Source organism: Chiloscyllium punctatum, chromosome 9 (assembly GCF_047496795.1).
Source record: "Chiloscyllium punctatum isolate Juve2018m chromosome 9, sChiPun1.3, whole genome shotgun sequence".
NCBI classification, from domain to species: domain Eukaryota; kingdom Metazoa; phylum Chordata; class Chondrichthyes; order Orectolobiformes; family Hemiscylliidae; genus Chiloscyllium; species Chiloscyllium punctatum.
Window position 1 is genome coordinate 6,824,767 of NC_092747.1, and position 12,594 is coordinate 6,837,360.

Genomic DNA, 12,594 nt, shown 5'->3' on the forward strand with positions numbered 1-12,594 from the left:
TGTAGGGAAATAGATGGTGACATCTAGTAAAATGTCCAGATTACAGAGGACAAAGTGCTGGATGTCTTGAAATGCATGAAGGTGAATAAACCCCCAGGACCTGATCAGGTGTACCCTAGAACTCTGTGGGAAGCTAGAGAAGTGATTGCTGGGCCACTTGCTGAGGGACAGGATGTACATGTATTTGGAAAGGCAAGGACTGATTAGGGATAGTCAACATGGCTTTGTCCGTGGGAAATCATGTCTCACAAAACTTGATTGAGTTTTTTGAAGTAGTAACAAAGATTGATGAGGGCAAAGCAGTAGATGTGATCTACATGGACTTCAGTAAGGCGTTCGACAAGGCTCCCCATGACAGACTGATTAGCGAGGTTAGATCTCATGGAATACAGGGAAAACTAGCCATTTGGATACAGAACTGATTCAAAGGTAGAAGACAGAGGTGGTGGTGGAGGGTTGTTTTTTCAGACTGGAGGCCTGTGACCAGTGGAGTGCCACAAGGATCGGTGCTAGGTCCTCTATTTTTTTGTCATTTACATAAATGATTTGGATGCGAGCATAAGAGGTACAAGTTAGTAAGTTTGCAGATGTCACCAAAATTGGAGGTGTAGTGGACAGCGAAGAAGGTTACCTCAGATTACAACAGGATCTGTACCAGATGGGCCAATGGGCTGAGAAGTGGTAGGTGGAGTTTAATTCAGATAAATGTGAGGTGCTGCATTTTGGGAAAGCAAATCTTAGCAGGACTTATACACTTAATGGTAAGATCCTAGGGAGTGTTGCTGAACAAAGAGACCTTGGAGTGCAAGTTCATACCTCCTTGAAAGTGGAGTCGCAGGTAGATAGGATAGTGAAGGCAGCATTTGGTATGCTTTCCTTTATTGGTCAGAGTATTGAGTACAGGAGGTCATGTTGCAGCTGTACAGGACATTGGTTAGGCCACTGTTGGAGTATTGCGTGCAATTCTGGTCTTCTTCATATCGGAAAGATGTTGTGAAACTTGAAAGGGTTTAGAAAAGATTTACAAGGATGTTGCCAGGGTTGGAAGATTTGAGCTATAGGGAGAGGCTGAACAGGCTGGGGCTGTTTTCCCTGGAGCGTCAGAGGCTGAGGGGTGACCTTATAGAGGTTTACAAAATTATGAGGGGCATGGATCGGATAAATAGACAAAGTCTATTCCCTGGGGCGGGGGAGTCCAGAACTAGAGGGCATAGGTTTAGGGTGAGAGGGGAAAGATATAAAAGAGACCTAAGGGGCAACTTTTTCACGCAGAGGGTGTACGTTAATGGAATGAGCTGCTAGAGGATGTGGTGGAGGCTGGTACAATTGCAACATTTAAGAGGCATTTGGATGGGTATATGAATAGGAAGGGTTTGGAGGGATATGGGCCGGCTGCTGGCAGGTGGGACTAGATTGGGTTGGGATATCTGGTTGGCATGGACAGTTTGGACCAAAGGGTCTGTTTCCGTGTTGTACATCGATATGACTCTAAGTGCTGGCAAATGGGCTCAACTAATTTAGGATAGCTGGTTGGCATAGACGAGTTGGACTGAAGTGTCTGTTTCTGTGCTGTACATCTCTATGACCATTCTAATCCTATTTTCCAGCACTTTGCCCATCGCCTGTATGCTATGGCATCACAACCTGCATCTAAGTATTTCTTAGATGATGAAGATTTGTGCCTCTACCACCTTCGCAAGCAGTGTTATTGTTTAAGATATAAATGAACCAATTGGATATTGACAAAATGTGGCTACTATTTAAGATTATTAGTTCAGCATTGATGCATAAGTTACTGAATTTATGAATTTAGCTTGTTTAATTGATGAAATCTTTACTCGTGTACAGGGCTTAGAAATGTGAGGAAAAGTTTTCCTTACACAGAGGATGGCAATAATATGGAACCCAGACATTGTTCATGATAGACACATTCTGATCTACAGGGGACAATGTTGTTTCCTTCATCACTGACTAGTGTTGCCCAGGTGCAAAAATGGATGTCTGGATACTTTCCATCATATTTGCAAACATCCTTGCAGCAGAGGTCTGAACACCATAGAATTGATCTTCGTCTGGGGTGCTAGCCCCATAAGGTTAGCGCATCAGCACAGTTGATGTTGACAGCACTTCCATCGGGTCAAAGACAGAGGAGGTGAAGAATTTAGAAGTTGCTATTGGCAAAAGATCAAAATATTAAACTAGCCAAAGTCAGTTTATGGGCAATTTCCAATAGCCAATCCACCTAACTTCCACATCTTTGGACTGAGAGGGGAAACTGGAGCACCCAGAGGAACCCACGCAGACACGGGGAGAATGTCTATGTGCAATCTCCACATAGACAACTGCCCCAGGCTGAAATCGAACATTGATCCCTGGAACTGTGAGGCAGCAATGCTATCTACTGAGCCACCGTGCCCTCCAACAAGTTGGAACACAATGCAGTACAACATAAAATAGCTGTTCTTAAGTAGGAGGACACAAACATGTGTCGGATCTTAAAAATTAATTTTAATACAGCCCTATGTGGGATTGTATTCATAAGTATGAGTGTTCAGAAGTCGGATGTTCATTAATCAGGCTCGGTCTGGAACTACAGCGGACAATTTAGACATTTGTACTTTTTTGGTGGAGCTTAGTATGTGCAAATTGGCTGCCACGTTTGCTACATTACACTTCTGGAGTAGTTAAAGTCTATTAAACAATTTGGGATGTCCTGATGTTGCGGCAGTTGCTTTTTGCCTGGTCATTTAGTAGCCATTCTAGAAATTTGCCTGCTGAAGGGAACAGAATTAGGCTTGCCAGACAATGACAGTCCCCAATCTGCAATGCACTGCATAATGGCACGTGCTTCTCTAGTTATGAATACTTAGCCATGTCTACAACATCTTAAAGTGTAACAAGCTGCCTAGGGGTTATTCATTCCCTACTGGGACAGAACCTCAGGCAAGAGATACGAAAATTAGCCAGCGGAAGAAACAGGTACATTTATTTACACAAATAACAGAAACTGTGTTAAAAATAAGATTGTTTCCAAACAGTTTAAAGTAAGCCATCTGGAAATTCTTCTGGTTTAAAATGCAAACCAGACGCCATAAAGCCAACATAAATAGATGTGCCTTTTTTTTCACCCAGCTCTAAATTAGCTTTGTGATGGACTGGTTTTAACATTTAAGGTTGGAAATAGAGTTCAATATCAAACAAATTAAATACTTTAACTTAAGTTGCAATATTTGTCTTGTGCTTTGGCAACTATTTAGTTTTGGTTCTAACAGAAACTTCTCTGGCATTCGTTTCCCATTTTCAGGCCAGTTTTAGCGTATTACGCCCATAGGTGTTAGCGAGTTTTGAGAAGATTTGTAGCTCAGGTTGAGGTTCTAGATGTACGTTTGCTCATTGAGGTGGATGGTTCATTTTCAGACGTTTCATCATCATACTAGGGTAACATCTTCAGTGAGCCTCCATCCAGAAACGTCTCTTTCCCTTCCTCACAATTACTGTTCCTTTCTCCCACCATCAATTTTCATTTTGCTCCACTTGGACATTGAGATGTCTGATCTTTTCCAGTGACTGGGAGAAAGTGAGGTCTGCAGATGTTGAAGAGTCATAGTCGAAAACTGGAAAATCACAGCAGGTCAGGCAGCATCTGAGGAACAGTAGAGTCGATGTTTCGGGCATAAGCCCTTCATCAGGAATGAGGGAGGGGGCCTGGCTATGAGATAAATATCAGGGTGGGGCTTTGGCAGGGCGGGGGAAGGTAGCTGGGAAGGCGATAGGTGGATGCAGGTGGGGGGGGCGGGCTGATGGTGATAGGTTGGTGGGGATGGTGGAGCGGACAGGTGGGAAGGAAGATGGACAGGTGGAACAGGTCAAGAGGGTAGTGCCAAATCAGAAGTTTGGATCTGGGATGAGGTGAGTGGAAAGGAGATTTGGAAACCACACAGCATCAACATCAACTTCATTAGTTGAAGATTTAGTTAGATAGATTAGTTTACTTACAATGTGGAAACAGGCCCTTCGGCCCAACATTCTACACTGACCCGCCGAAGCGCACCCCACCCAGACCCATTCCCCTACACCTAACACTATGGGCAATTTAGCATGGCCAATTCACCTAACCCACAAATTTTTTGGACTGTGGGAGGAAACCGGACCACCCGGAGGAAACCCATGCAGACACGGGGAGAATGTGCAAACTCCACACAATTAGTCGCCTGAGGCTGGAATTGAACCTGGGTCTCTGGCGCTGTGAGGCAGCAGTGCTAACCACCGTGCCGCCCATGATGTTTGGGCCTGTGACACTACCCTGAGGAACTTCGACAGAAAAATAAATTACCTCCACAACCATCTTCCTTTAAGTTAAGTTTAATTCCAGCCAAAAGATAGTTTTGCTCCTGATTAACTCCACTCTTGCTCAGGTTCTTTGATGAATCCCTTGGTCAAATACTGCCGACAATCTTCTCCTAATCATCCCTCCATACTCCAGAATATTGCTGCTTGTATCCTCAGATCACTGTCCTTGTTTTATCTGCTTCATAGAATCCCTACAATGTAGAAAGAGGCCGTTTGGCCCATCAAGTCTGCAATGACCTCTGAACAGCATCCACCCAGACTCAGTCCTTCACCTGATTACTGGAATGCAATATTTACCATGATTAATCCACCTAGCCTACACATCTTGAACACTATGGAGCAATTTATCATAGCCAATCTGTCTAATGTGCACACCTTTTGACTCTGGGAGAAAACTGGAGCACCTGGAGCAGACACAGGGAGAACGTGCAAACTCCACGCAAACAATCACGCAAGGCTGGAATAGAACCTGGGTCTCTGGTGCTGTGAGATAGCAGTCGTGATCTCTGAGCCACTATATCATCCATTAGTTGAAGGTAAGCATGGAAAGAAACATCTGTGTTAGAGAGATACCTGCTGAGAACAAGATAAGCTGGAGAAAAGTTTTCTCTGAACAAGCTGCCCAGCTGATCCTTCCCATTTCCAAAAAGAAAATCTTCCACATCAGTTCAGCACGAAACCTATTTGTTGTTTTGAGTGATTGACGGAAATTCTCAAGATTTTCTCAAGATTCTCAAAGATGATTATGCATGATTAGTGACTTGGCTGCACAAAATATCAGAGAAACAGACTCCAAAATATATCTTATACTTTAACCTTTTGACTTCAAGAATAATCCATTAGTCAAAGTATTTATTTTTGGAAAGCCAATCTCTGCAGATCTTTTTTTTTTACTTTTCATGAAGAACGTGTTTGTGTACGTTTTTGGGGATATTTACAGGGATAAGCATTTTTTAGTTCTATATTACTGACTTTATATGTTTATCAATATTACCTCTTCATATTACTTTTGGATCAGTGGAACCCAAACAACTCTGCACTTCCCCGTCTTAGTCATAACAAGAAGCGGTGACAAATTAATTAGTTTCTTCTCATAATGGATAATCGTAACTAGTCATGATCGAATTGAATTGGAGAGAAACAGAGGGGTCAAACAATCTTCTCCTGCTTTTATTTCTTTTGTTCATAGCCACCCTGTCTTAAATCTATCCTTGCTTATCCTCCCTCTTCTTATCCCTGTACTTAAGTTTGCTAATGGTGCTCACATTTACCCAGTTCTGAAAATAAAGGAATCAAACTGAAAATTAATTCTGCTTGTGATACCTACATCTCAGGAAATAGTAAAAAGTACAATGATTTGAACTAAAAGTGAGCATGATTGTTGTGCTGGATGTTTACTTGTTGTCTGTGAAATAAAGCAGCTTAAAAAAAAACTTGCTAACAACTTTGCAATCTCCTCTCAGATGTTTTCTCAGCCCAGCTTTGAACAAAATGAAAAGGCAAGAGAAGGCATAATATCCCAAGTGCACCAACAGATTCCTCAGGTTATGTTACAGTGTTAATCAGTATTGGACACCAAGAGTCAACTCATCACCAAATTCTGTGTGAGAAACATATTTGATTATATGCGCAGCTGGAACCTGATCTATGGAAGCTCTACACGTTGTCTAAGTGGTAATTATAGTTCAGTTAACCAGAGCATTGTATGATGAAATGGTTCTAAATGTTGGTGACTGTATTAATTCTCCACGCTACACAATTATGTTCTACCGACTTCGGTGAGGATAAGTAGAATATCTTGGAATCTCAGAACTATAAAACCCATAACTAATCTCAGATTTTTAATTAACCTGTTCAGTTATGCTACAATATACCTCTGGAATAGACAGGACCAGAACTCAGATCTCCTGGTTTAAAGATAGGAATACTACCACTGAACCACAAGAACTCAAGGTCTTCTCACCACAATTTTTTGCAATACAGATTAGTGAGCTGGAAAGTGACTGTATGTTGATCAAGTGAGCTGATGACACTAAAATAGGTGGAAAAGCAAGTGAAGAGAATGACAGAGTTTGCAGAGTGATGTAGACAGGTTAAGTGATTGGGCAAAAACTTCGCAGTTGGAATGTAGTGTTTGCCATTATATGGATATGCATTTTGACAGGAAGAATATAAGAGCCGCATAAAGCTACAGAGCGGAGGGATTTTGGAGTCCTCATCCAAGGACCACAAAAAGCTAGCATTCAAGTTTAACAGGTATTTCGGAAGGCAACTCCAATATTAGCCTTTATTTCAAAGGGATGGAATATAAAAGTAAGGAGGTTTTGCTAAAACTGTACAGCTGTAATACTGTGAATGATTTTAGGCCCCTTATTTTAGCAAAGATGTAAATGGCATTGGAGGCAGTCCAGACAGGGTTTACGAGACTCATACCAGGTATGGAAGGGCCTTCTAATGAGAAGAGATTGAGTACATTGGGTATGTACTTTTTGGAATACAGAAGAATGACAGAAAAGCTTACTGAGATGAGTCGAGGACCAGAGGGCGTAAGCTCAGAGCAAGGGGGCTGCACACTTAAGACAAAGATGAGGAGGAATTTCTTCTTTCAGAGAGTTGAGTGTCTGTGGAATTATTTACAATCCACAGCTGTTGAGCTTAGGGGATTAAAGGTAGTCAAAGCTGAGATAGACAGATTATTAATCAGAAAGGGAATCAAGGAATATCTAGAAAATGGATTGAGGAATTTCAGATTGGTCTTGAGTTCATTGAATGGCAGAACAGACTCAATGGGCTACTTCTCCCACATCTTATAGTCTTAATAACAATGTATAACAAACTAACGTAAGTGGCACGGTGACTCAATGGTTAGCACTTCTGCCTCACAGCGCCAGGGACCATGGTTTGATTCCAGCCTCTGGCAACTGTGGAGTTTGCACATTCTCCCCATGTCTGCATGGATTTCCTCTGGGTGCTCCAGTTTCCTCCCATGATCCAAAGATGTACAGGTTAGGTGAATTGGCCATGGTATATTGCCCATAGCGTTCAGGGATGTCTAGGTTTAGATGCATTAGTCAGGGGGAAATGTAGAGTAATGGGGGAATGGGTCTAGGTGGGTTACTCTTCACAGGGTCAGTGTGGATTGCTGGGCCAAAGGTCTTGTTTCCACACTGTAGGGATTCTGATTCTGATTCTGTAATTTGTACCAAATTGCTAACACACCATATTCTTCTTGTTAAGACAAGAGTATCTTCATGTTAACACGCAATATTGGTTGATCTTCAACCACTGAAGATCCATTAGACCTTAGATCCAGCCAAAGAAAAGATGATTGGTGGCAGCATCTTCTCACCCACAAATAAAGCAGACAGAATTGGGTATGACACGTTCAACCTTTCACAAAACACCACATCTGTTGGGTGTTGGATTAAAAAGTCTCATAAATATTCCAAAATCAATCAGCACTCCGGCCTTTGGTGATAGATCAAGTCTCACTCCAGAACTGAGGAATGCAAAACAAACTCTAGGCTGCACTCCAGTAAAGTGCAGAAGGACTGACTGTCAGAAGTGTTGGCTTTTTTGACGACATCCTAAATTGAGGACCCACTTGGTGTGTCTTAGTTGCACTTTTAATCATCCACAGCACTGTCAAATTGGTGTGCTGGCCAATACTTATCCCTCAATCAACATTACTATGTTAGTGTTATGAAGTTGAAGGCGTGTACTGTACCTTTAAGAGAGAAGTTGAAGGCGTGTACTGTACCTTTTGGCAAGTGAGAGTTTGCAGGCAACTGTCATGTGACTGACTAGCAGTCTGAGTGTACTGGAACATTGAAAATATTTAATTTTTAGATGTAAACTAGATACCTCAGTTGTTTTGACCACCATTTGCTTTTAACCAATCGGTTTACATTATACCCCAGGATACTAAAACCTAACTGAATTTGAACTTTGCTGTTTTGACAACATCAAACCAATGAGACGTTCCGATGTTTGGGGTATGAAGTAGCCAGCATTTTGAGAGTTAGCTAGTGACAGAGTAAACTGACATCAAGAGACGATCATTCAAAACTCTCTCCATAAAAGATACCTTTTTCATATGAAACATCTTTGCAACAAAGGATCAAAGATGACTCAGGGAGATCTGTAGCTGAGCGATGACATATGCTGACGATGACAGCTGCTGTTTGGTTTTGAAATTAAGTTGATGTAATTTTAATAGGGGCTTTTATTGGAACAATACTGTTACAGAATGGGAAGTAGATAAGGAACCTTTAAAAGAAAGAGCCTTAGAGTTGTAAATAGTTGTTGTTTAATGTTCACTTTTAAAGATAGAGAATAAATTGATATCTGTTCTTTAAAGTGTGGAAATTGGGAGTTCTCCGTACTCATATGAGGCAAGGTGAGCTCTTCTGGGCTTTTGGTTTAATTAGCAGAAGGGTTCACCACCCTGTCATAACAATAGACAATCTGGTCAGTATAATTCAATGCTCACATTTGTGGGAGCTTGCTATGCACAAATTGGCTGCTATGTTCCCTACATTATAACACTTGAGTGCATTTTAAAACTTCTTGCGCATACATCCTCAGATCCCAAAAAGGTGCTATATAGATCAGCTTGAGACAGATAATTTATTTTTGTTAAAAAGAGATCTGAGGGGATATGGGCTAAAGAGTGATTTATAGAGTTGGACCACAGATTGACTGTGATCGCGGTGAATGACAAATCAGGCTTGTGGGGTATAGATAAGGTCTTTTCCCCAGGGTAAAACTAGAGGATACAGACTTAAGGTGAGAAGGGAAAAATTTAAAAGGGACTCGAGAGTCAACTTTTTGACACAGCGAGTGGTGCATGAATGGAATGAATTGCCACAGAAAGTGGTAGAGATAGGTGCAATTACAATATTTAAAAGACATTTGGACAGGTGCATGAATAGCAAAAATTTAGAGGGATATGGACCAAATGCAGGCAAATAGGACTGGTAATACAATACGATAGAACACAATACAGTACAGGAACAGACCCTTCAGCCCACCAAGCATGTGCCAATTCCTAATCTTGATTTAGACCTGCTACGTATTGCCCATACTCAGTTTCTATCCCTCTGTCTCCCATTCATATGTCTATCAAGACATGCCTTAAACATTGCTAATGTGCCTGCTTCCACTGTCCACTGGCAGTGTGTTCCAGGCACTCACCACCTTCTCTGTGAAAAAACATTCTCCAAACTTCTCCCCTAAACTTTCCCTCTCACCTTGAACCTGTGCTCTCTTGTAGTTGACCTTTCCACATCATGCTCACTGTAGATGTTACCTGGTATGGCTACGAAACATCTGAAAATGGACCTTCCAGCTGAGTGAGCAAATTTACATCTAGAACATCAATCTGAGCTACAAATCTTCTCAAAACTTGCTAATGCTTCTCATAATTTTGTTGACCTCTACCAGGTTGACCCTTAGCTTCCATCTTTTCAATGAAAACAATCTGAGTTTATTCAACTTGTCCTCCGAACTAAAACTCTTCAGACCAGGCAACATCCTGGTAAACCTTCTCTGCACCCTCTCCAAAGCATCCAAGTCCTTCTGGTAGTGCAGTCATCAGAACGACATGCAATATTCCACATGTGGCCCAACTAAAGTTTCATACATCTGTAACAAAACTGGCCAACACTTAAAGGTTTATGGTTGTATGTTTATAGTTAAGGAGAAAGTGAGGACTGCAGATAGACAGGCAGGAGGCTGGAAGAACACAGCAAGCCAGGCAGCATTAGGTAGTGGAGAAGTTGACATTTTGGCAGTCCTGAAGAAGGGTTACACCCAAAACAACAACTTCTCCACCTCCTGGTACTGCCTAGCTTGCTGTGTTCTTCCAGCCTCCTGCCTGTCTACTTTGGATTCCAGTATCTGCAGTTTCTTTTGTCTCTAACCATGATTGACTGGCAGAGCAGACTCAATGGGCTGAATGGTCTAATTTCTGCTCCTATGTCTTATGACCTCGGTGATATTCTGGGTACCTGGGTTGAACTTGAATGCAATTTAAAAATATTAAGGTTCCAACAACAATCATGAAGCAATTGCTGAGAGAAAACAAATCTAGCTCACTCATGGCCTTTCGGGAAGGAAATCTGCCAACCAGCCCAGATCTGAAGAAAGGTTACACCCGAAATATTGACTTCTCCACCTCCTGTTGCTGCCTGGCTTGGCGTGTTCTTCCAGCCTCCTGCCTGTCTACTTTGGATTCCAGCGTCTGCAGGTTTTTTTTTGACTCTTAACTAATCCAGTCTGGCCTACTTGTGAGTCCAGAGCCATTGCCATGTGGTTGACTCTGCAATTAGGGATGGACAATTAATGCCTGTGCAAGTGACTCCCACATCCCATGAATGAATAAAAGAAACAGCAAAACAATTCAACCGTCGGCCTACAGCTCAAACAAATTTACCAATTACAATCCTCTTTTCCCACCACTTATATTTAAAAAAATTAAAATAAAGCAGCTAATATCTTCTGTGAGTTTCATTCCCCTCCTTCGTGAAAGAAAGAGAATAAGCATTTAATGAACTTTTCGACTAACTTTCACCATTACCTCAACTCCCTGGGCCAGTTGCTAACCAACGGTTACTAGGGCAACGGCCGCTCTTGCTCCCTCCCGTCGAATCCTTTGCTCGTGCCTGGCTCTTTGAGCGCGGTGCAGGACGGGACGTGGAAGATTCTTCCTGACCTGCCTGTTCCTCCAAACGCCCCCAATCTATGTTTACTTCTAGCCCGGCTCGGGCGTGCTGGGAAAGCAGGGGTGCGGAGAGGAAGCTAGCGTTGCTCGTCGGGATAGCGGAGGACTGCGCGGAGTCCTCCGACACTAAGATGGCGGCGGTCGCCTCTAAGCCCAATTTCGCCGTTGTCTGTTCTTTCCTAGAGCGCTATGGCGCCTCGTTGGAACTGCCCGAATTCACCTTCCCCGAGCTGGAAGAAGCGCTGGAAAACAAAAAATCTGGTAAGGCCGAAATAAATTACCTAGGAGAAGACCGAATAAGCTGATGTTTGAGATGAAATGCTGTTAATAAAGCAGAGACGGGATCATCTAGCATCCCCCATGTCTATTATGTGTGGTAACCACGCATGGGTTTAGAATCAAAACTAGCTCAATCCTCTCTCCTTTTTTGACTCGTACGTGGCCAACGAACCAAATAATCTCCAACAATTTTTCGAACGACACAAAAATCAACAATCAATTGCCAAAATATCAAGCGCCTTTTAATACCACGCATGCGCCTGCATCACTTGAGACTTCCTGTTAAAAGTAAGAAAAGAATGAAAATATTTCTCACCTTTACTTTTTCCATCTCCTACTTTGAAGCCTTTTTCCTCCTCGATCGCCCCCTCGTTTTTAATCCCTGTTTTCCCCCTTCCCTTTCTATTTTCTAAATTCTCTTCCAATAATCCTTGTTTCTTTTGTCGTTTTTTCGTTTTTATAAAAAGGATTCCACATTAGTGTTTTTGCTCTTTTTGCATAATTTTTCATAATTCTGTTTCAGATATGAAACACGAGCATCTCATTTGAAATTTTAATGTGGTTTTGTGTGTTTGCAAGTTTTTGATTTTTCACTCTCTCACTTGAAGCTCAGCTAAATCAAATGAGAGTATGAGGTTGGTGTAAAAGGTGCATTGAAATAGAACTGCATTATTGAAGGGAAACGATTTAATTCCATGTATTTAAATAATTGTTTCTTATAATCGACCAGATGTTCTTGTTTAAGTTTTGAAATATCCAGTTTTGCTCCATTAACAAAAACAGAATATGTTGGATGTACTGAGGAAAATCACTTGACATGATCGTTAACTCTGATTTCTCTCCACAGATGCTGCTAGACTTGCTGAGCTTTTCCAACAATTTCTATTTTTGTTTCTAGATGTTCTCAGCAGGTTGGGTAACACCTTTTTGGAGAGAAAAACAATGTTAATGTTTTTGGTTGGTCACCTTCCATTGATTCAAGGCAGTGTGTGTGGTGCTGGGAAAGCACAGCAGGTCAGACAGCATCTGAGGAGCAGGAGAATTGACGTTTTGGGCAAAAGCCCTTCATCTGTCCTCACTTCCTACTAATCAATCAAGGCAGTCAATACCAAATAACTTTATTCTGATAAAGACTTTATTGGAAGCATAGTTTATTTGAGTACAAATGCTGACTGATTTGATGAGTATTTGTAGAATTTTCTCTTATAAATAGGATTCAGGGTATTAAAAGGCACTTGAAA

The 12,594-nt window shown here is 41.8% G+C and overlaps 2 protein-coding genes across 6 annotated transcripts in view; one reads left to right on the forward strand and one right to left on the reverse strand.

Annotated features, from left to right (window-relative positions):
* aamdc (adipogenesis associated, Mth938 domain containing) overlaps positions 1-11,060 on the reverse strand; it is a 51,617-nt gene extending 40,557 nt beyond the window's left edge. For 2 of the 3 annotated variants that reach the window (XM_072576799.1, XM_072576801.1), the window contains exon 1: positions 10,931-11,057. The gene's annotated coding sequence lies outside the window, so the exon portion shown is untranslated. Of the gene's footprint in view, positions 1-10,930 lie in introns of all 3 variants that reach the window. The other variant, XM_072576802.1, reaches the window with a different exon arrangement.
* A 15-nt stretch (positions 11,061-11,075) lies between these two features.
* The window catches only part of rsf1a (remodeling and spacing factor 1a), a 105,792-nt gene continuing 104,273 nt past the window's right edge, over positions 11,076-12,594 (forward strand). For 2 of the 3 annotated variants that reach the window (XM_072576795.1, XM_072576794.1), the window contains exon 1: positions 11,076-11,335. In XM_072576795.1, coding sequence (XP_072432896.1) covers positions 11,095-11,335 — 241 coding nt within the window. In that variant the 5' untranslated portion in view covers positions 11,076-11,094. The remainder of the gene's footprint in view (positions 11,336-12,594) is intronic. The other variant, XM_072576793.1, reaches the window with a different exon arrangement.